A 24,822-nucleotide genomic window follows, 5' to 3' on the forward strand; every position below is an offset into this window, starting at 1 on the left:
AATCATAGTTCTGCCTTTGCTACTTACTTGGACTGGGCTAATACTCCTATGACTTCAGCATAGAGGTCTGCTACAGTGTGCATGTTGCCAGTGTTAGGACCATGATACCTGCAGAGAGATATGGTATTAGGCAAAGAAAAGCGAACTTGGGAGAAACTTAAATATAGGAAAGAAAAATAAACTGGGTTGAAAGGAATGAGAGCTTACCCCTCTTTGTATCTAAAGTGCTTAAAGGCTAAATTAATGACTTCATTCACCAAACTGTCGAGGACCGGGTAGAGCGACATCTAGCAAAGAATCACAATTGTATGAGAATGAACATTCCCGAAAAACAGGCTACGTCAAGATTATTTTCTCAGTAGCAATAAATCACAGGAGTTCTACGCAAGTTAGCTTTATGTCATAAAATAACAAGATTATCTGCAAGCTGCTTTTGTACAGTTCAAGGTGTGGTCAAGTCACCTGTTTTAAAACTTCTATAAGCACAAGGGAGAAGATGAAGTCGATGGCCAAATCCCTCCTTTCAAGTAGATAATCTCTCTGCTGCTCGTCACTGTTTGAAAGGGAAAATACAAGAACAACAGGTTTGCTACAGTCATGTGAGCTTCACCCTTGTTTCTTTACATATTCCACAGGTGGCACGTCAGAAATCACAGGAATGATTCTCACTTTTTGGACTTGGTGTTGGCTCTGGGCCGGTACTCGTGCAACTCCTCCTCCAGTCCATTTTGTCTTTTGTACCAGTCGAACAAAGTGCGCAGGATGGAGGGGAGACTGTATTCAGCCAAAGAGCTCATGGTGCTTATCAACTAGAAAGAACATGACATACGTCGTGCAAATGTACATTAGTGTTAAGCAGTTAACATGCCAAAGCAACAGATAGCAATCAGGGCTTCCTTTGTTTATTTGTGCAGCAATTTCGCCGAATATTCCAACAGCGCACGAGGACTCATTTACATTTCTTCACGTTTTTAACATTTAAACAATAAATACGGTTAAATGGGGCAGCTTTTAAGTAACATTCAAGGCTACATTAAGGCAGAGAATTGAGATTGAAGTGTGATTTGGTCCTTATTGGGACTATGGAGAGAGACTCGGTGCCCATGGGGCTGCCTCCCTCAGTCTTGGGGGAGGGAGCGGGAAAGGAAGGAACGGGCCGGGCACACAGGAAGGGAGGAGAGTCTGGCCGGACTGGAGAACACAGCGAGCCCTTCATTCAGCACCAGGCTGGAGAAGAATCCTGGCTCTGTGTGGCTGCTGAATGGCCTCGCGCAGCAGCACAAACACACCTCTGTGGCTGTGAAAGGGCCTTCTCTGCAAAGCCACAGACCTGCTGGACACACCTAGAGCTGAGGCAGTGCCAGCTCTCAAGGTAAACACTCCTGCCCTTGACTGAATCTGAAAGACCTTTTGGGATGCGAGCGGAGCTTTCAGCCAGCGACTTTTTCACATTGCAGTGCATCACACCAGAGCAGTGTTTAACATGATCATTTATAAAACAAAAACGACATCTTATACATGTTGAAATGAACACTTGCCCATATTTCTCTGCACTTACTTGGTCAAACTGAGGATCTTCTCCTCTCTGTAGTGACTTCGTTAATGGCTTTTCCTGAAAACACAGAAAAAGGGGTGTCATTTTACAACTTTGTATGCTTTCTTAATTTCGTAAATTAAATCTGGAAAAGTTGTTAGAAGTTTGAAGCTCATAAGTCTATCCGGCCTGGACGGAGAGTGTGGAATATTTTTGAACAGGGTATCATTACAGCACAGCTAATGAGAGAGCCATCAATCAGTCTGTGGCCTGGCATGAGCATTCAGGGTCACATACAGTATTAGAGATGGGCCTTTCATGACAGCTCCCATTATTACAGTCTTCTATCATCTGAGATAAAAGCCTTCAAGAGGGATTTAGGCTCAATGTACTCATCTCCTGTAGATGACTTCTGTGTGAAAGCAGGTCTTATGACTAGTAGTAAATGAAGGCTGAAGGCTGGTTATGTATTAAAGTTAATAATCAGGGCAGAGTTTACTGCCTGACATTAAAAAAGATGATAAAAAAGAAAACTAAATATAGTGTTATAGTAGTTCCAGTAAAACGCATTTGAGCTTTATACATTGCTAGCTGATAACATTTGTACACAAATTTAACACGCTGCCTGAAATTTACCTGCAATCTTCTGGGAAATGCTAACAAATCAAATGCAGGATAAATAATTGTAAAGTACTACAAGTGTTTCACTGCAGCTTTAAAAGATCTTTAATGTAATTTCAGCAAAGGGACGCTTCATCACACAGCACTCGCCTGACTTAATAGCAAACTGATTCATCTAAAGCTGTAATAGGAGGATGTTTATATACACTTAGCCCAACATTTCCACCGAATCTCTGGTTGCACAAATCAAAGCATCTGCTTTCGTTCACCTTTTTGATGCTCTGCTATCCCACATACATCCCTTTGCTGTCTCATCTGCCAGACAGCACAGCTCTTGCTGATTAATCCCAAATAGCTAACTGTCTAATGTGAGTGACATTGGCATTGCGTGGGCTGATGGCAATGTCTATCTCTCTCTCTCTCTCTCTCTCTCTCTCTCTTGCAGCTGGAACACCAGCTAAGCCTCATGCACTGATGAACCTTTCAGTTTTTGGACAAATGCTTGCATCTGAGGAGCCCATCTGTGCTGGAATGACAGAAAAGTCAATGCTTCTTGCAATGTCAGGCTTTGACCAAGTTTGCTGGCCTTTGTGGCAGCCGGCTACACAAACACTGTATTCAGTCACCTCACAGTTTTACATTTTTACTGAGTTTATTTCCTGCAACTTAAACATAATGTATCCATTAGTTTTGTTTTTTTACTTCCTCTGCACTTTATTGACTAATACGACTTCATTTGATCGAAAATGGATGAATTCTATTGACGCTCTGAATCCTAAGCAATTTCTGGGTGCTTCGAGCTCTTTTTGCATTTTTACTCACTGGGCTCATTTTTCACTGCAATACAAAATCCTGCATCTCAGTGGAAACAACACAATCATGGCTAGAAGTAGAGAGAACTCAAAAATACATTTTGTGCAGTATAATAAATAATAAAATTTTAATGTTGTGAACCATTGAAAACATTTTTTAAAATGAAAGTTGAAAACAAACAGTTCAGTCTAGTTGAAAACTAGAAAACTTTTTGCCTTGTGACTCTTGGCTGCAGCTGAGTTACTAATAGCTTCTCAGTCGCACCAGGAAGAGCAGACTTTTTTGTTCTATACATGATCTGGTTACGGTAAACTGTTTATTATTGGTAAATTTTCAAATGAGACATTTAGATGAAAATGATTTGGATAAAATGTCACGATGTAAAGCTTATTTGTTTATTTTTCCCAATATACCAGCAAGTCACAGATGAGCAGTTCAAGCACCGTTGTAAAGTTAAAAATCCACCAATTATGTCTGTTTTTACGGTTCCTGGCTCTGATAATTGGTGTAATTTTGGTGATTTATTTTAAAGACAACATGCCTTTCAAACCCACCGGAAGGATGTGGGATTTGTGGGGTTAAAGAAGGTCAGAAACACGGGGGATAACATGCCACTAACTATACCGCAAAGCTAAAACAATTTACTCAGCTAGTTCTCCATTGAGAGGAAAAAACAAAGAGGGACACATCCTCCCTTCCATCCTCTAGAGGGTATTACAAAAAAGCCAGGGGCTGCACACTTTCCCTGTGGTAATTAACACGTCCCTGCAGACCGAGGCCAGTGACTAACAGCTGCATATAAATCACAGTCACTAAAACTGGAGACAGCATGTCCACAGCAGCCTCACTGATGTAAGACCGCAAGTACAACTCACAGTATATCAGACCTGTTAAAAATCACATGGAAGTGTAACTATTTCTGGTAAACAACTCAACCGTGCCATAGGGCACGAAGCAAAAGGTATGAAAACTACTGCGAAATGCATTTCAGTTTCCTAGTAATATGGATCAGTTGGTCATTTTTGGCTGACTTTCAGTAGCATTTGTAAGATGCTAATGTGGTTGTAGGAGCAGGTGGTGAATGGTGCCCACACCACCAGACAATGGCTTTTCCCCACCTGCCTTTCTGTAAAAAGAATTATTTATAACAGCTGTTGTTGGCCCTACTGAGCAGCTTCACCTTCCACCGCACAAAAAGTCTCTTGGAAGATGCAACTGGCAGTGTTTACCGTCATCTGCTTTTCCAGAAATGATCATAAATCTGTATCTTCAGTGGCAAGTCAGAAAACCATCGACAGAAATGGTTGATCGTCAGTTCCAAATGCGAAAGATTAAATACTGGGACAACCTAAACCTTTATATACTGATAAATATCCAGGCCAGAAGTGCTTTCCTTATCAAAATACTAGCAATATTCTGACTTTATTTTTATTATGAAATTATCAATTATTCTTTCAATTGATTAATTCATTGTGTGATCTATAGCATGTTACAAAATAGAGTAAAATGTGCATTATGTTTTCCCAGAGTCAAAGTAACATCTTTAAATGTGTTGGTTTGTTTGGCCAAAATACAGAAAAGACACATATTCTGGTTCACAGGGTTAGGAATGACCAAATGTTCTTGCCATGGTAAACTGTTTTATTGATAAATCAACCAAGATTTTAGTTAAATGACTAACCTAAAAGGTTAATAATGATCCTAAAGGGACTTTGTAAAATGACACTCATAAAGCAAAACCCAAAACTGCTATTTCGACAGTCTATAACAAATTAACCAACTAATTCATTGTCTTTTTTCCTTTAGTTAGCATCATTACTTCTGATTATCTTTGTTTGCAACTGAATTTTGTGAAAGTGCTATACTGAAGCATTTACTTCACTTTCTCAACTGTAAGTAAAGGATCTAAATTCTTGCAGCACTGTTTGTAATTCTTTACTGTTAACTAGAAATTATTAGTCTGTCGTTTAGTCTTCCTGCCGGCATTGCCAAAGTGGTTCAAAACACCCACAAGGACTCACAAGACAATTAATTAAGAAGCAAACAAGAAAAAAAAACTGAGAATATATCTATATTTTTACGAATATAATACTCTTGACTGCATGTTTTTCCTCTTCAGAGCCACAATAACCAGTCACTACAGGAAACCACGACCAGTAACCCTCTGGTCGGTTTCTCTCTGCCCACTCACCAGCGGCTCAGCCATGATTATGCGGATCTTGCGCTCGGACACGGTGGTGAAATTGGCGAAAAGGCTCTTGAGGACGTACTCGCCCGGTTTGCTCTCCGGGTCAATGCTGATGGGCATCATGGCTGGAGGACCCTTTTCTCCCTGAGGACAGCAGACTGGAGGGATGGGAGGTTTACTGTATCCGTTCCCCACGGGTGAGGCTGCGGAAAAGACACAAAAAGCACAAGATGAGAACAATTTTGTTAATTAAAACACTGCTAATTCCAGCACAAATTACTAGAACAGGATCAGGCACGGATCTGTTTACAAGGAGAGATCAGCGAACAGGGTACTGCAGAGAAGTTTCCAAACATGGACAAAAAGTTCCCAACATGTTGAGCATTCCTGAGTCAGACTGTCCAAAGGGCACCGGCTTGCCCTGAGTCTGCTCTTTTTTTGCTATTGCTACAGTGAACAGTGCACATATGGAAATTAAAACACCATGGCTGGCAGCTGGTGTTTTCATTTCGTACCAAAGATTGCCCTTCGAGGGAAGCAAGAATCTTGTGCATGTGACCGTCCTTCAGCTTGTGTTATGATGTGGCCCATGCTTAATTAGGGATGGACGGGCTCGGGCCACGAACAACCCCTGAACGAACTAACAAGTACTAAATATAGAAAAGAAATGCATACAAACATCTCATTAGAAGTGTGAAATTTTCATTTAGCCCAACACTCTGCAACTACTAACCACATGTCAACCTCACAAAGTGCCATAAATCTGGTGTAAAATATTCAGAGGGGACAGAATAGACTTACTGCCGTACAATGAGAACCACATTTTCTTCAGCTTCAGCATGTAACAAATGTGACTGAGCAGAAATCACATCAGCAGAAGCAAAGTACGGCCAAGACAGTGACAGGAGCACATTACTGTACATCTGTCAAAGCCACATATCAAACTGAAGACTGCAGAGTCAGCTTTTTAGTTTGCTTTCCTTTTATTTTGCTGAAATACAGATCAAAACTAATCAAATACATTTCATGCAAAGAGTCATATTGAGAGATTTTGTGATGCTCTGAATGGCTAAATTAACACCGGATGGCCACACCTATCCACAGATATGGAAAAAACTGAGACATGTATTTATTTCTTTTTTACACGGTGTAATTAGAAAGATCTTTACCATATACACTGTAGCCTGGTATATCACATACAACACATGTGGGCTGAAGAAGTCTTGACCTTTAATTAACAGTATGTCTCAGCTTGAGTTGTGAGGAAACAAAAACCTAAAGCATGCATTAAGCAGAGGAATTGGATAGCTGGTAATTTAATTTAATGGTTTAATATTTTTGTCAGCTAAATGAGGGTCCAAAAGTAGAAAGATTTTCTTGCATTTCAACTTTAATGAACTGCCTAAACTGCTTTGCTCTCTAACTCGCTACAGGTAGCTGAAGGAAAATGCAAACACATCCGCAAAAGTGAAAGGGGAATTGAGATTTTGCACATCAACACATGTTGTGCATAGCGGAAAAATAATGTCAAACTTCAAATCAGCATTTTTTTCCCGGACAGCACAAAATATGTGGCACGGACAAAATTGCACAAGAGAAGCTGGAGAATCATTTTTGGTAAGTAGGTTTTCTCCTCCAGGTCTTCTCAGGACATGAAGCATTGGTTATGTTTCAAGGAATGCCCAGCATGTGTAACGACCTTTTATGGCTCTCAGAACATGCTTCCCTCACTCGTGGCAACTCAGCACCTACCCAGACCCTTGATGAAGCTGATGACGCTGGCCTTACTCCAGCACACAGCTGTCCCGTCCATAGTGGGGAAGGAGGATACGGTATCCAGGGTTGTCCTGAGTTGAGACAAACGCTCGCTAGTAAAATCCACCAACTTCCATGTCTTGTGAGTCAGCTGGCTCTGTCCTCCTGGGTATACTTTCCATGGTGTACAGAGCCAACAGCGGGTGTGTTTTAAAAAGTGGGAGTAGTGTTTGGTACGGGAGACCACGCAATCGCTGGATCTCTCTCTCCCACTCTCTCACTCTCGCTCTGAGCTGCTTCTGCTATGGCTTCCTCTAGCCTTGTGACCAACCGGTGCCTTCCAAGAGTGAAGGTCAGGTGGGAATTTTTAGCTGAGGCACAGCACAGTGATGAGGTCCGACATGCTATGGTGGCATAGTTGTGCGACTATATTTATCCTGGGGTAAACACTATACTGACAGAGCAGCTCTCCCTCCCCTTTCCTCATATCTGTGATCCTGGAGCACGAGGCACAGACAACAGAGTGTAAACACCATTCTTGATCAGGCACACTCAAACTCTGCCATCACAGTTTTTGGATTAAAGAAGAGGAAATAGAGCTCTTAAGGCAATAAATTGAGGTAACTTCCCAGCAACAGAGGGTTGGTATGCATGCATTTCTGTTTTCAAAAATGTTTTTATCCTCCATGAAATGAAAAGAAACACATCATTTTATCAAAATTTTCCTACACCAATGACTGAAACTTGAAATGAGAGCTTAAATAAAGGAACCAGTGTGCATATGAAGCTCTTTTCTGTTGCTCTCAGCACTGTGAGAAGCCTCAGACGCGACATGTGACTCTGCAAACAAGGAGCTCGAGCACAGCATGCATTACATCATCGCCATGCTGGAAACACCCTGAGCATGGTGGTGCTCCCTTGGGGACAATGCAGACAAGCTAACAAGTGCCTCTCTCTTGCACACACACACACACACACACACACACACACACACACACACACACACACACACACACACACACACACACACACACACACACACACACACACACACACACACACACACACACACACACACACACACACACACGATTGCATATAATGCAGTCCGCAGAGACATTCCCACTGAGTAAACAACCACTTCAGCGGCCGTTTGTGAACAGTGTGGGTGGATATTTAGATACCACTGACCCCTTCAACTGGACTAGACATTCCAATATCAACATAAACCTCTGAGAACACTTTGTTCAGCTTCTGTAAGAAACACTGACGCTGCATTTCTGTGAGTAAGTAGTGGGAAATGCAAGCTTTGTAATGCTACTATTCTCCTCCATTACTGTAAATTATTTAAACTTCATTCTTGGAATAAAAGGGCACTGTTTTATTTGCTCCAGTAAAATGGAGAGTTAATAAAAAAAAGTGACAAAATGTTGTTGGCGAGGTGAGGTCATAAAGTTTTAGGCCAAGCGAAAGCACCAGCTCCTCCCAACAACCAGATGTGCCACACTGAATATATTTCCATATTAAACTCAAACGGAATAAATCATAAGAACTAACACTGCTCTACGACGTTCCCATGATAATTGCTGCAAATCTCTTGGAATGCTATCTAAAGTTCAAGCTGAACTATTTCTGCTGAAGCATTTATCAAAAGAGAGGGAACAGCTGGAGCCGATGGAGCAGCAGCGTTGTGATACTAATACATAATTGCAAGTTCACAGTTTGAGTGTCTCAAAGAGTGGGAAGAGTGTGGAGAGAGAGAGGGTGTTATTACAGACCTCCATGAAAAGCAGATTAAAATGACGGTCTCTTACTATTGACCATCAGCCCTGCTTTAGCGAGCTGACATCATGCTGGAAACTGCTGCCCGCTGTGAGAGAGCATTTCAGGCCAATTATATAAGTTCCTGTTTAAAAGCCCGCATCTGTCTTTTCCAACTAAACAGATGGGACTCCTCTATGTTTAACTTTAGTTACTGTTGAAATACTATTTTTAGCTCCTCAAAAATAGAGCGGAAGTATTTTACTGCTACACAACGAAGAATGATTTAATGGTTTGGCCCAATGTGACACAGAACTTGAATTAAAACTGAAAGAACAGAGCACAAACAGTTCAAAATGATCCAAGATTAAAAACCAAACAGAGAAAGAGCATGATTGAATTTCGTAATAGTAGATAAATAACTGAGCAGCATGTTTGACTCGTCATCAGGAGCACTGCTGTGCCCGGCTCCCAACAAGCTCTTCTCCTGCTCTGATTGGCTGACGGAGGACTGGCCTTCAGGCACTTTGAACAGCAGACCTGATGCCGCTGCTGCACAATGCCAGCTCTATACGGGTGTTTGTCACTGTTTTATGAGAGCTGGATACACTCACTTATTAAAAGAACTGTCTAAAAGGTCGTGAGACTGTTAACTTTGTGGTCACAGTGCAAACAGCATCTGACAGACAGCAGGGAAGACATACTGCTGGCTGCAGTCACTAATTCACAAATGTTCTACTTAAAAACTAAACAATTAAAAGAAAAATCTTCAATTTTACATTTGCAGCCCATACTCATTAATTTATATAAATCTTTAGGAACTACACTATCTCTGTTGCCATCTTGTGATTCATTACATAACAGCTCGTGCGACTCAAAGCAGAGAGATGAGATTAGCAGAGCACATATTTAATGAAAATGTTAAATGCATAGACGTGAGACTGCACTGATACTGTACAATGACTGCCTGTGCCTTTATCACTTTAGCAAAGTGACCCACTGTGACGATTATGCAACATCATCAGGAGATGGCTCAATGTTGAGTGTGTAGACAGGGACAGCATGTTTTGTGGTATCTCTTTACATTCACATTCAATAGGTATATACACAATACCACACTGCCTGAGTGGAGCAACAAACTTATTCGCATTTCTCACTTTAGATATTCAGTGCTGGCACATGTCAGATTTTGCCTTAATAACAAAACATTTTTTGGTTTAGTGGGGAATCTATGTTACACATGCTTGAACAGTTAAGGAGCTATTTTGCTGTTTACTGTCTATTTGTCGGCTGGTTTCAGTATCCATCCTCTGGACCACCTCTCATGTCTCTCATGTCAGAAGCAGGAAGGCATTCCATCCCAGTCTCCTGGGCCCAGTGGAAGGCAGTGAAGCTGTGAGCTCTAGATAGAACATGCAACCAAGCTGAACCTCCGCTAATCCTATTACTGTGTCCTCGTACCTAATAAGAGCTATTTAGACTCTGTCAGAAACTCTAGTAAAAGAGATTCAAGTGATATAAAGCTGCAATTTTAAAATAGGTGCAGAAATCATATGCAGAATCACCAGCAACAGAACAACTGCACAGTTAAATTGAGTAACTGCACCATAACACTGTGTGCTTCTGCAATAATATGCAACTTCTTCTTGGCCAGTGACTCTCGGCAGAGTTATGTATCCGTCTGTTGCTAAGAGACAGCTGAAAACCTGTGGTGCTCTGTTGCTGAAAGTACAGTAAGATGCTTCCAAGTTTGCATTTGCTGGCATCATGAACAATGCAATTGTGCTGAGCTCAATCTGCAGCAAGCGGCAGCATGTTCCAGTCACAGACCACAACAGGAAAATGAGGCTATAAAGTCGTGTTCCCAGTAGAGCTGCAGTCAGTCAGCCCTGTCAGCTGAGCACAACAAGAAGACAAACTGCTACTCACTTCCACTCCAGGACTTCAGCAGGGACTTGATGCTGATTTCAAAGAAGCCTGAGTCCTGCTGACTGGCCATGGCTGCAGCGTCTTACTGAGTGTCCCCCTTACAGTTGTGGTTTCCCTCCAGCAGCAGCAGCAGCAGCAGCAGCAGCAGTTGAGCTGGGACCAGCAGGTATTGCCTGCTGTCACCTCTCTGTGACGCACACAATGCTGTGCTGTCGAGACCCTGAGAAAACACACTAGCGCTGTTTTAGCCCTCCTCTTGTGTCCTGTCCTTGGTTATCAGCCCTCTCTCTCTCCCTCCCTCCCTCCACACTCTCTCAACATCTCTCTCTCTCTCTCTCTCTCTAAAGCTGTGGCAGGCAGTGGGCGGCAATGCAAGCTCCCTTTAAATAACTGCGCGGAGGCTGAGAGTGCAGGAAGCAATCCTCTTAGCGGAGCGCAGTTAATAATAACTACTGTTTGTCTGCGTGCAGGGCCTGATAATGATGACAGGGCCGGGCTAGTGCGTCTTTCAGAATGACTGGGGAAAATCTGATGGGTCACCGCCACTGACAGAGGAGATGGAGAATGTGAGAAGCATGACACACTACAGCGAACATCTGGGAGAGGAGGGGAAAGAGGAAGACACTTAAAGTGATCGGAAAGCAGATGGGATCAACTGAACACAGAGGATCTACATGGGAACAGAAGCAGACTGATGACATTTAACCCCTTTATGTCTTTGCAGCACCAACTTTAGACAGGAGTCACATAAAAAAAAATTAAAATGTTGCACATTTCCTTCTGTTTTGGCACATATATTTTCAGTTAATGGACTGATAATTTAATCTAAAAGGGGACACAAAAAGGAGGAGCAGCTCTGTCACGTCTTAGGGGAGCCCTTTTATGGATGCCATGAAATTTCTTTTACCACATTCAAACTATTGTAACATGATATTAAGCATTCCTGCAGCTTTTTCTGAACACGTAACAATTAAATCCAATACTCACAATGCTCTTTGCCATGTAAAAAATCAGACGCATGTCTTTAACCATATGGACTACATCCCCCAATCCCCCTTCCTCTACTGCCTCTCAGTGCTCTTAGTATAATCCTATCAGAACTCTGTCTGTCCATCAAGCGACAGCCACTTGACCTTGATTACATAACACTCTGTGATGGAGAAGCCGTCACTGGTGGCTGCAATGTTTGGTAAACACATATTTTACTTGTCCTGACTATGCCAAAAACAATACTGTCTGGGATTCCTGTGGTTTCTGTAGAATCACATGTTTTATTTTTGCTTGTGACATACTCTGCAATTTATGTCTGTATAATCCAAGTGGCAACTTTTAGGGCTGAAAAAATGATGCCTACATGGAAGTGCCAAACATTGCAATTCTTAAAATGTCCACTTGAGGCTGCCTCCAAAAATGCATCAATCCCAACAGACCCTCATGTTAAAATGTCAAGGTTTTCAGCAGAAGGAAACATGTTTACAGTCTGGTAGAGAAACAGGTTTTGCTCGCTATAGTGAATTGATCCATTCATGACAACTGTACTGGCAATTAATTGTTTTACAACTCACCAATTCAAATTGTATTAAGAATTAAGGGTGTGGTCACTTTGAACGACATGTGTATGTTGTCACAGGACAGTCCAGCCCAGAAATGTTTGCACGAGATCCACTAACACTCCACCTCTTTGCTCAACTTTTGGATTAATTGATAGTCAAGCAGAGTCAATGCCAACGTGGCGATGGCCACATCACTGAGCATCAAAACCACTTTTCAAGAAACCTATCGGTCCATCTTTATATACAGTAAATAATATTCTCACTCTTTGCCACATAGTCATTTTCTATTATGCTACCAGAAAAAAAACCTCCTTGCAGAAAGTTGCTATTGTGATTTGTCTCACCATATTTAAGGGCTGTGCTTCCAACTTGTTACAATACAGTACATTACAATAATAACTTTATTAATCCCCGAAGGGAAATTCAGTTATTATAAAAATTATTATTATCATCATTATTAAAATTAACAATAATAATAATAATAATAATAATAACAATCATAATAATTGTTATGCTTCTTGACAAATTTAACCAATTCAACAGATTAACACACCAACCATCTGTTACCGTTGCATAAATTGGGAATGACTTCAAATTCAGATGTTTTTGATTGTCTTCTTATCAAACGTTTTATCCAAATTTTTTTCAACAGTTAGTCTTGAACTGTGGAAAAAAAAGGGTTGCTTTAGATTGTTTAGCATGTTGACACTAAGCAGCTAGGCTAATACAGTAGCTATAATATTAAGAAACCAGCTTTGCATACTGACTCTGTTACTGTTCATATGGTGATGATAATCATAGTACTGCAACTGTGACAGATCTATATTTCTACTTTATTATTGCCCAGATCATCTGTTTTGTGTCACTAAAATAAACCGAGTAGAATGTGACAGTGATGCGAACATTACACCAATTTCTCTGTTTTTGCCTAAATATCGTGCCCCGAAAAAGTTTTTATGGCTTTTCAATACTGAATGAACATCAATGTAATTTGCTTTTTCAAGAAGTATTTATACAGTTAAAATTTTATTTATTTATTTATTTTTGCAAAAATAAGTTTTCACCTTGACATGAAAGACTCTTTGTTAGTAATTTTTTGTCTAAAAAGCTAAATGAAGATGACGATGGCTTAATGCTGAAAAAATTAAAAGTGAAAACTTCCAAGAAGGGGTGAATACTATTGCAAAGGATCTATATTTTGTTAATAATCAGGTGTCATTAGTATCTTTGTTCTCGGAGTAAACTCTTCAACAACTACACTCTACAGTCAACTCCCTCTGCAAGTTCCCAGTGTTTTGTCGTCTGTAGACAAAAAAGTTAATGATTGCAATCTTAGGTAAGATCCAGATGAGATAGGAGCATCATCTTTCACCTATTACATGTGCTCTAAGCAAATCTGTGCAAGTCCTTGGCCTATTATAGAAAGCAAAACACTTAATTACTGGAAGAGCTCTACCCAAATGGATTCTTTACACAATGAAGAAAGTTTGCTTCCATGACTTATCCATCAGTTATAATCTGATCTGCCTGACTTGTCCAGTGAAAGGCTCTCTGAAGGGCAGGCGGTTATGTAATTCCCTTGATGAAGAATTTTTTTGCTTTTTTCAACAAAGCTGGAAAACAGGAAGAAGTCAAAGCAGTGGCCGTCTAATGTAGACATCTCAGGATTTAAACTGAAGGAATTAAAAGAAAAAAATGAGTAAACACCAACCATACTGCTGCTGTGTTTTGAGCCTAAAGTCACTATGACTAACTAAAGTTTTATTACAGGACCAAGGATAAATTTTTCTACCAACTCTGAATCACTGAAGACCCTCCACTGAATGGATGCTGTTGTAAAATAGCTTATGTGAGCTTATGAGATGGTTTAAAGTGGTACTACATAAACAAAACTGGACTAAAAAGAATAAGATGTTTGCTTTTACAGATGTCTGAAATGTGAATGTACATAGAAGGATATAGGTAATGAATATGCCAGGGAAAGAAAAAGCTTAGTGTCACTATCACATCACATCATACCATCCAGGAGAGCACATAATGAAAATATCATTCCTAATGCCACGGCGAGGAAACTTAAACAGTGTTTACAGCATAGCACCTTATCTGGAGATCTCCAAACTTGTCAGGCTGACTGCAGCCAAACACGCAGACACAAAGCAGTGACAGTTTGCTGGCACGCTGAGTAAGATCAGTGTCCCTTCTTAGAAAGGAAAACTGCTTCACTAACAGTCTCATAATTACCATGTTTTCTGCAGCTTATTGGCAGCTTGTCGAGCACCCGTGTTCACTCTCAAAACAGCAAAACGCAAGATGAATAACTCAGAAAGGCTGTCCTGATTAGTAAAAAGGTTGTAAACATCTTTCCTTAGTAATTAGTCTTTAAGTGGGTGAAGGCTCGAACACTTTACGCACTTATTAAAAGCATTATCAAGCTCTGATGAAGGTAAGGAATGTGAGGTATGTCTGTCCAGTTCAGCCATTCTGCAGTTATCAAGTTGAAACCCTTCACTCCCTCCTGCACTCACTCTCTGCCCCGGCGACCCTCATTTCTTCATCGTCTTGTCCAGTTGCCCAAGTATTTTGCTCTTTAATGCCCTTATTTATTTCAAGACGTGTGTTTTCTTATTGCTCATTTTTCTAAAGACTTAAAATGTACATAAATATTGGAACATGTGGTAATTTGTGGCAGGGAGTCCAACTACACACTACAAAAATTGTGCAATGTACTCCCTAACTGTCCATTCCTAACAAGACCTCAGATTCCTGTGTAACTATGACAAATACAATGAGGAGGTGAGGAATTTTACAAATTGACGCCAATAGTGGGTGAACTTCTGGTCCTGCCTGGTGTAAAAACATCTTTTCAAAAACCACATTTCTCACAAATTAAAAACAAAATTCTTGAGGCGATTACCGCAGCTTCAGAGAGCCAAAGCTGTACCTACTTTCGAGAATGGTGGGCCTCTTCTTATGGCGCATCTTTTTAAATTTCCCTCTGAAGTCCCTGGGTGGGAATGGATCCAGAGGTAAGTTGGCAATGCGCCCCAAGACAACCTCATCCAGTCCTTCAGAACAATCCGTCTCACTCTCAGCCATGTCTCTCACAGCACTCTCCTCCGAAGACATGTTGGATGGCTGGAAGCCCACAGCTACTTCTTTCATTCTTCTAAAGGAGTCATTTGAAGCAGTGCCAGGTTTTTTCCACTCTTTTTTTGTAGTGTAGTTTTTAAATTTCTCTCTTCTTTTTTCTCCCTCTTGACAGACTTCAGCTCTTTCTCCTCGCTGGGCAGCAAATTTCTGCCGTGCACAGATGCAGCCAGTGTTGTCAGCTTCAGCCTGCTAATGCGTTTTAACCCCTGCACTTGTCAGGGCAGTTCAGTAACTTACAGTAACATTCATGAATTGGGCAGGTATTGGATTACTTCAACAGGCCCTCCTCCTTTCAGCAAAAAAGGGAAGAGGCAGAGAAGAGAGGGGCAAAGTCATGACTAAAGAGGGTGGGAGAGGGATCGAGAGGCTGCTCTGGGAGCTATAACATCCCTGCCTACTGTGTATGCCCATGAGGCAGCGCTGATTAAATATCCTGTATTTGTCTTGGAGTCGACACATCAAAGTCTAAACAGACATGTCTTGCCCCTGGCAGTGTTAATGAGATAGAAACCTAATGCCTTAAATTCTCATGATCATTTCAAAGCTGCACAACAACTTCTCACTGCGTGTTGATGTGTGTGACTTAACAAACACATCCTCCATATGCACCATGAAACCTAAATCTTCACTAGTTTTATTAGTTTTGTACACAACATCTGCACATTCCTGGCACTTTCTTCTCTGTTTGAAGGCTCCACTGCCACTACTTTATTTCTTTTTGGTTGGCATCACTGCAGTAAAAGGGTGAAAGGTGTGAAACCCCCACAAAGTCATAAAGGTGTAAATCGAACAAGAACTTCCCACAGCTCATTCTCTAGTCGCTCTTTTTCAACCGCTGAAGTGAACACTTAGTGGACACACCTACCACATGAACCAGTTTTTCCAAGTCTGACCTACATCAGCAACACAAACACCCAGTGTATGCATGTGACGTGAAGGCGTTTTCTGTTTTAGGAAGAAACGACAGCTAGAACATGGAACAACCAGCCTATACACTCTCTCTTTTCACACCACTGATACGTTTTCTGGAGGAGTTTTTCTGAGTAAAACAATGCAGCTGCAATTAAAATGTCAAACATCACACCTAAACAAGTAAATCCGTGCTCTGTTGAACATACACAGTTTGAATTATGTCAAAGAGAGCAACAGCACAACAGGGAGCCCATGGCAACAAGTTTTTCCTCGGTGTAATGAGTTCAGCAGTAGTGTCGCTTTTCATCCACCTGTCAGAGAAAAAGGTAGCCTAAAGAAAACACTTTCTATGAAATCCTTCTGCAGCAGCACACTCGAAAAACCTGTCAAAAACAACAAAGGGCATGCAGCATGTTTCTCTCTCTCCCGCAGAGGCTGAATTACAGCTACCTGTGAGGCTGGTCATGACCTACTTAAGAATGCCACCGTGTTGTCATAATAAATAACGAGCAAAGCAAAGGCATGTCTTCACAACATTAAAGGTGTGCTTTCTGTTTTGGAGTTCAAGAGAAGGATTTTAAGTCACAAGACTAACAGCAAGAAAAGAAGATCACACATAAATATGTATGCACACTAAAAATGCATGAAAATCTACAAAACAAGCAATTTTAATCCGATTACAAATGAGCCTGCTCAGTCTTTCGAATGTGTGAAGGAATATGTTTAAAGATGCCTATTTCAGTTTTTAGTCATATTTTTAAGAATTCAAGCATTCACTATAATATAAGTATTCACATTTTACAAATTTACAATAAGAAATTTTGAGAAACCTAAAAATTCAAAGTATCAGAAGATACTGTATTGTAAAGTAGTATTACTGTAAATGAACTGATCTTGTAAAGGATGTCATAGTAACAGTGCACCCTCTAGTGTTCAACAGAAATGTCCTGACAATTAATACCATAAAATTAGTTTCTTTCAAGAGTCAATGATTTTTTCATCGTCTATTTTTTACTTTTAGCTGCATATATTGCATTTTTTTTTAACCTACATGTCAATGCAAATGACTTTCTTGATGAATCACTATGTGACATGACTCAAGCTCAGGCAACACTGCAATCTGTCACCATGAGATCACAACTATCATCACACTGGGGCAAGATTTACACACAAGTGTAACTTTGTTCTTTTTTTTGACAAATGATAATTGTCTATTGTGTTTATTGACTACTAAAACTACATTTAAGTACATGCCTCAGAGGAACCAGAATGTGCAGGATTTAGACATTTAAAAATCAGTCGATTGCTTCCTTCGTGTACGAAGATTTACAACCAAATGTAATCAGAGGCAAGCCACATTACTTTGATCTGCCATATTATAATGTGGTGATTAGAGGAAATTAAGTTTATTGTAAGCTATAAACTACCCTATAAAAAATTAGCAATACTAATTCAATCGCTGTCACTTTTCAGTTGATCAAAATGAGCCATACAGTTAGTGAAAAAAGAAAACAGCATTAACATGCAGGAGCTACAGAAAGAAGACCATTCTATTTCTTAAAACCTTGATTAACTGACAAAACTGTCATTGAAATGCTGTTCAGTTACATATTAAGTCAAACCAAACAAATCCAGAGTCATAATGCTAAAATGTATAGCAACTATATATAACTGAAGACAAAGCAAAAAATCTACAATAATAATTCAGTTGTCTTCATTTTACAATCAGCTAAAATGTGCCACATGTTTAGTGAAATACGGAAACAGCATTAAAATGCAGGAACTGAAGAAATAAGACTCTTCTAGTGCTAAAAGCCTTGATTAACTATGAAAACTTCCATCTAACCTCAGTTCAGTTTCATACCAAGCAAACTGAACTGATCCACAGTAACAATGTTCAGATGTCTTGTTTCCTTCTCTGAATGTGGAGCAGAGCAGGACTGGCTGCACTGAGAAACAAGGTGGCGGCAGTGCGGCCGCTGAAACCAACACCCTCCGGTGGAACCAGAAGGCTGTTTCCATGGTGAGACACATTTAGATTTGCACTGGCAGAGCAGAACGTGATGAATAATTGATAGATATCAGGCCCTAATGTTAGTACAAACCAGCTGAAGGTTAATTCCAGCCATGCTCATGGGCTCTTGAATAGCACGCTCATGCAACAAGTAGAAGAACACAGCGCGCCATGGGAACTGATGCTGTATACAGACACCTGCTAAAAAACAACACACTTGACAAGTAGTGATGAAATATTGGTGTTTGTGAAACTGTCACTGACATGCTTTTTACTAGATGCTTGGAGAAAAAGCAACACTAATCTAGTGTTCAGAGGCCTGTTAAAACATTTACAAATCGCTTGAATAATAAGTGGAGGGGTTTTGCATAATGGCAACTTAGCACCACATGGGATCAAGGCTATCAAAGCATTACAGTCTTTTACAATTTTTACATGTTGGACTTTTGATTAATCCATGTCCTCTTTTTACATAAATAACTTCACCAGGAAAAAAAAACAGACAAAAAGGCAGTATCCACAGCGAGAAATTAATGGGTCACCTATTCTTTACTGTGTGTCTGGGCAGGGTCAACACACAAAAGGACTATTCAGGGGTGCAAACTAGTCGACAAACGGCACCTGTTTCCTGCTCTACGTGGCTATTATCAGCCTGATGAGGGAGGAGCTTCATATTGAACACCACTGTGGCCTCGAAACAGAAAAGGTGAGCACAGTGCATATCCAGTTACAGTGAGGTGATTATGTTCTTATGCATTGTGCATCAATACTGCAGGATTGTCTTGCTTTAGAGGAAAAATCTCTTATTGATTGTTCCTGATGGGTGCCAGAGCAAATACCAGCATGATGTGCATGCTAACTTAAAAGTATATGTTTCTATTGATTCAGTTTTTTAGACTGGGTGGATAGTCCAGGGGTTTATTTGAGCAACTCAGAAGAATTACATATATATATAAGAAAGGAAAGACATGCTAAGTAGTGTTGTTAAAGCTTAGATTGCATCCACTGTTGACTTTTCTGCACAGTTTCTCATGAGGGAGGTTTGAAAATCGTTGCAAGGACTCTTTGTCTCTGCTAGAGATGCCTAAACAATCCAGGTGTTTTGTTGTGAGAGAGATGGTTCATTTTTAAACTGTAAATAACAACTGAAAACTGTATCTGTGGTAACTTTGGAGAACGATTTTACCAGGCAAGAAATACCAGTCTTTTAATATCAGCATTTCTGTCCATACTAAAGCAAAGTCTGACAGAGTTTTTATGTGAAAGACATTTTCACATTAACATGAGCAAAAAAGAGGGAAAAAAAGCAGAGTTTGAGCTTCCCCAGAGTGACAATACCGTCAAGTCAGTTTAAGCTAACTTTATTTATGGAACGCTTCTGCACAAACAAGCTTCTTCTGTTTGTTTTGCAGAAACATAACCAAACAAAATAGCAGGCGACTAAAACTGTGTGCGGCCGAAAGTTGGAAAATCCTCATTTATACACCCACCTGCGAGACAGAGTTTGAGAATCTCTTCACATAAATAAAAGCTGATGCAGTGACATCCCTGTGATGAAGGATCAGTGGAGGTACCCAAATAGACACAGTTCTTCAAACTTCCGTCTCACTAACACAGTACATGTACGGTACACATGCACATATCAAAAGCCGAGCACTGCAAAAATGCTTCTCAACTAACAGGAATCAGAAAACTGAACATCATCAAGAGTCAGCGGTGGGCTGCAGTCAAATACTAACAGACTGACACATCAGACAAACTCATATATGTGATCTGAATGACCTGCACCTCTTTGAACACAGCAGAGGACCAAGAGGAAAACACAAACAGAACAAGTAAACTCCACACAAAAAAGCTCCTGCGGGGTTTAGATCGTTATGGACAGTGACAGAACTGGAAATCCAGTCACATTTCCATCTCCAAAACAGCTTGTAATGACTTCTTTTCTAACAAATCTACAAAACTATGGCAACTTGTTGTAAAGCGTGGACTTTTTCTAATTAACTCTACACTTTCACAGGCTTCTCTCCCGCTGAAAAACAGGGTTTGATCATGTAGTAGACTGTATGTTAGAAATGACCTACAATCCACTTGATGACACTGTTTGACACAAATAAATTCAGCAAAACTTTCTGTTAGTTGGATTCTTCTGTGCGTAAATCCTACGCGTAAAAACGGTAATGCAGGCTCCCGGGCAGCCTTATTCAGTTCGGCTTAAAGATTAACTTCACTCCAACTTTCGCTTTGATGTCACACAAATAGACTTTGGAAGTCGGTTAAAACAAACGAGATGTCCATTGAAACAGATGAGGCAGTGTTTGACGTTATTTTGGCCACAGAGTTAAAAAAATTTATCTCCACTAAAGCGCCTCGATGTTAACCAAAACAGCCCCATAATGCGATATAGCGAGTATTTAATAACTTGAACTTTTCGTTTCAAAGTTGTGAAAAGGCCTCAAGCTGTTGATAAACCACACAGAGCAAACAAACAGCACAGAAGTCTCTCCGCGAGTAAAGCAACCAAGATGAACTGCAGAAACTTCTGACAACAGCTAGAAAAGATGATAAATACCTCAGAATAAAGCAGGTGCACGTATTTCGCTCACTCCATCTCGAATGTGTCCAAGTTTGAGCCTCACAGATCCTCCACTTGTTGAGATGCGCTGCTCTGCCTCCATCAGCTCCGCAGAAAGAAACAGACTCCTCCTCCCAGCAGCCACCCTGCTCATGTCCTCCTGAATAATGAAACACATGCAAAGCGTTGGTTTTCTCAGTCTGCATGATGACCTGGCTCTTGGCCGTGTCAGCCTCTCTGAAACACAGCTGCTGCCCTCTAGTCAGTTTTGTAGGAGAACCTATACATTCACTCTAAAATACATACCACACTCTGTATTATAGTAGAGGTTATAGCAGCAATACATTGGGTTAATGTATGATGCATTTTACTGTGAGGCTCAGAGAAGTCACCAGAAAAGTTAACAGTTATCCAGGGTCAGGAAAATATAGAATAATATGGAGCATGGACCAGCCAGCAGCACTGTAGATGTTGAGATGTTTGTCTAGATGGGCCTTTACACACATATACAGAAAAGCTCAGCAGGAAAAACATGAACAAATGTCAAAATTAAACAAGCCTATAAAAATAAAAAAAAAGCACATAAACTTACCATGCAAGTCACCTATTGTATAAAAAAAAGAAAAAAAAGATACTCTGGACCATATTCTTAGACATATTTACATATAGTAAATTACTGTTCAAAAGTTTGGGGTCAGCCAACAATTCATGTTTTCCATGAAAACTCACACATGCTAACATAACTGCACAAGAGTTTTCTAACCATCAGTTAGGCTTTAAACACAATTAGCATTAGCAATGTAGCATTAGAACACAGGAATGATGGTTGCTGGAAATGTTCCTCTGTACTCCTGTGTCGATAGTCCATTAAAATCAGCCGTTTCCAGCTAGAATAGTCATTTACCACATTAACAATGTCTACACTGTATTTCTGATTAATGTAATGTTATCTTCATTGGAAAAAACATTTTTATTCAAAAGTAAGGGCATTTCTAAGTGAGCCCAAACTTTTGAATGGTAGTGTATATATAGTGCACTACAGCATTGTAATACTGCTTATGAATCAACAATAAATAGTGCCCACTCCACATTTTTTTTCTTACAAGACAGCAATATGAAATAACAAATTAATCTTGGTTGCAGAATTCAAATATTCAGTTCCACTCCAACCTTGCCATACAGTTAATGAAAAAATCCACAGCATTAACATGCAGGAACTAAAGAAATAAGATTCTTCTACTGCTATCAAAACTTCAGTCTAAACCGTGAAAATATTCAAATGTATTCTATCCATCTATCCATCTGCATAATTATATCTATATAAATAACATTTGTCCATATATTCAGCCATATTAATACATATGTATTGCACTGCAGCGTTGTAATATTGCAAATAATTTAACAATAAATAGTGCCCACTCCACTTTTTTTTTCTGACAAGACAGCAATATGAGATAAGAAGTTCATCTTACTTGCAGAATTCATCTCCACTGCAACTTTGCCTGAAACAATACATTATGGAAGAGCGGCCTATTATCTGCACATAGAATATGAGCAAACACAACCACAGTAGGATGTGTGCTGTAGAGCCAAGTACAGCGAGTGGAACGAGGAAAGGTTTTGATGAGGATCCAGCAGATGGCGTCAAAGAACATGATTAGAGTGGAAAAGACAAAACGTTGAAATGCAGTCGAGAATGATTTTCAAAGAGATGAGCAAGAAAATATTAGTGCACATATTGTTATAGTTTGACAGGACTTGATTTTTTACTTAGTTTACAGTTGAGCTTCAAATATCTGTTTTATAAATGGGAGACAAATTAAAGGAAAAACCTCAACCTTTGACCCCTACAGTTGCTCTGTTATGCTTTGTGGGGCATTTTTTTTGCCACCCCAGAAAGAAGAGTCACTGAAAATCAATACAAAGGTGCTCTTTTATGATTATCATGATAGGATTGGTCTTTTCTAGGATGCCAGTGTCTTCATCGGGGCACGGGAGGTCACTGAATCCTTTGATGAGTATGAAAATGATGCCGTGGCCTTCAGGGACCAAATCTCAAATGATGTGACCACCTTAAAGACATGTTAGACCAACATGTTAGACACTACTGTCTACCGCCATGATCAAAACACCAAATGAGGGAATACCTCTTTTGATGTTTTTGTCATTTGAGCAGCGATCCAGAGACTTTTAGAAGGTGCAATAAAGCTGTTCTGGTGACACAACACTTTACTCAGACACTTTCTTCTTCATTTTCTCACTCGCCTGTACCCTCCATGGTTCAAATAGATGTGTCAAAGGTAACACTATAACGATTGTGTTGATTTTTGAGAAAGATCTTTGTAATATGCAAACCAAAAGCCTCAGAGAGCCACAGCTGTTGATGTGAGCAGAGAGTGTTCAATGGCTGGACATCAGCTCCTCAGACGTCACTGTTTTAGCACCCAGGACGAGCATGTTACTGATTCAAGATGATAGAATGCCCAAGAGCACTAGCCAGACGAGAACAACAAAATTGCTTTGTCAACTGTATGCACACACCAGGGCTTGTCACAATGACAGCCGAGGTCTCCGGTTCTGCTGATTTATAGAGCATCAGGTGCTCCGCAAGAGAAAACATCACAAAACATATTTTAGAGTTGCTTATCATAAATAGCATGTGCATCAAAATATCTGGGGCATTCTGATACAACCAGCATGTGTTCGACTTGAATAAAACATAACACCCATGCAATGTAATCAAATTTATGATTACTCTTAGGGAGAGATGTTTTCCTGTCTGTGTGTGGTTTTTTTCTGAAGTCAGTGAGGTGTTCCTGCAGCTTATTGGCTGTGGTGATAAATCCATACACAACAATGCAATAACACATCAGTGCCACGGCACAAAGGAAAGACAAAATTCAAAGCAGTTGCATAACTCAGCAGCACAAGCTCTGACCTGATCCAAGTGCTCCTTTTTGGTTTCTTCAAGGAACAGAGAAAAAAGCAGGATAAAGGAGGATGTGGATGACTGTCACATGGCAGCGCTTTGATGCACATGCAGGTAGTTTTCAGCTGAGATGAAAGTGTGCTAACCAATTAAAAAGAGATTTCATAAACCAGCTGTGAAAGCCGTGACCCACACAGACATGCGTATAATCACATTAGCCACATCTTCTTCAAAGTAAGTCATGCTTCACTTTGCTCTTGAGGGTTGCAGGTTCAATACCGCCTTGGCATTTTTTCGGCGTATTCTGTGGCTGCTGATACCTCCTGCAGCAACTCCATATTGAGAGATTTTCTGGTAATAATATGAAAGATTTCAGCTCAGAACTTGCCCCCACAGCTGTCAGATTTAGGCAGGATGACCCTTGAATCATGCTCCGGCTGTTTAAATGTAGAACATAGGTCTGCTTTTGAAACATTTGAGTTACAGAAAAACTGATCTTTCGCCCCATGCAGAGTGGGTTGGCATAGGGCAGGATGATGGATCAAAGCTGTGATGTCTTGCAGGGCTGCTTTGACTGCTTGGTTTGGGCTGTGCTGTACAATTCTACAAACAATATTGATGGGGCCACAGATAAGCTGTGCAGCTTCAGTGAGCTCTGCTAAGTATTTGAAAAAGGACACACAGCGACATTTTGGTGCCACTGGCCTGTAATGGATGGATAATGTCAGCAAAGATGGATTATGTATCAGGCTTGTCTTTATTTTTGGAATATGAGCTTTTCAAACTGCAGTTATAAAGCTGCGCACAGCCGAGCCTCGTACTTTGAATTACAATCAAGCATGAGAAACAAAAAATGTCATTAAAGTTGTTTGGCTAATTAGAGTTGACTGAAAGAAACCTGGCATTATTAGAGGCATTTTGGAGAGAAGCATGAAAACAGCAGGTGATGTTGTTACTGCAGAGGAGGAAAATAAGAAGCGAGGTGAGAGCAGATATGCATAAAGACTAGTCAAGAATTTCAAGCGTTTCTTGGAAAGGCCTGAGATTTATGTATGGCTTTAATTCTGACAAACAGCTGCTCGATGCAA

At 40.3% G+C, this 24,822-nt stretch overlaps 1 protein-coding gene across 5 annotated transcripts in view; it reads right to left on the minus strand.

Annotated features, from left to right (window-relative positions):
* Positions 1 to 20,932, minus strand: part of frya (furry homolog a (Drosophila)) — a 54,402-nt gene extending 33,470 nt beyond the window's left edge. For 2 of the 5 annotated variants that reach the window (XM_051957704.1, XM_022200141.2), the window contains exons 1-7: positions 10,602 to 10,901; positions 5,160 to 5,359; positions 1,559 to 1,612; positions 670 to 809; positions 463 to 553; positions 208 to 287; positions 28 to 108 (exon numbers count right to left, since the gene is read on the minus strand). In XM_051957704.1, coding sequence (XP_051813664.1) covers positions 28 to 108; positions 208 to 287; positions 463 to 553; positions 670 to 809; positions 1,559 to 1,612; positions 5,160 to 5,359; positions 10,602 to 10,671 — 716 coding nt within the window. In that variant the 5' untranslated portion in view covers positions 10,672 to 10,901. Of the gene's footprint in view, positions 1 to 27; positions 109 to 207; positions 288 to 462; positions 554 to 669; positions 810 to 1,558; positions 1,613 to 5,159; positions 5,360 to 6,908; positions 7,184 to 10,601; positions 10,910 to 20,802 lie in introns of those variants that run through there. The other 3 variants (XM_051957705.1, XM_051957703.1, XM_022200146.2) reach the window with 3 other exon arrangements.
* Between the last annotated feature and the right edge of the window lie 3,890 nt (positions 20,933 to 24,822).

The sequence above is a fragment of the Acanthochromis polyacanthus genome, chromosome 13 (assembly GCF_021347895.1).
Source record: "Acanthochromis polyacanthus isolate Apoly-LR-REF ecotype Palm Island chromosome 13, KAUST_Apoly_ChrSc, whole genome shotgun sequence".
NCBI classification, from domain to species: domain Eukaryota; kingdom Metazoa; phylum Chordata; class Actinopteri; family Pomacentridae; genus Acanthochromis; species Acanthochromis polyacanthus.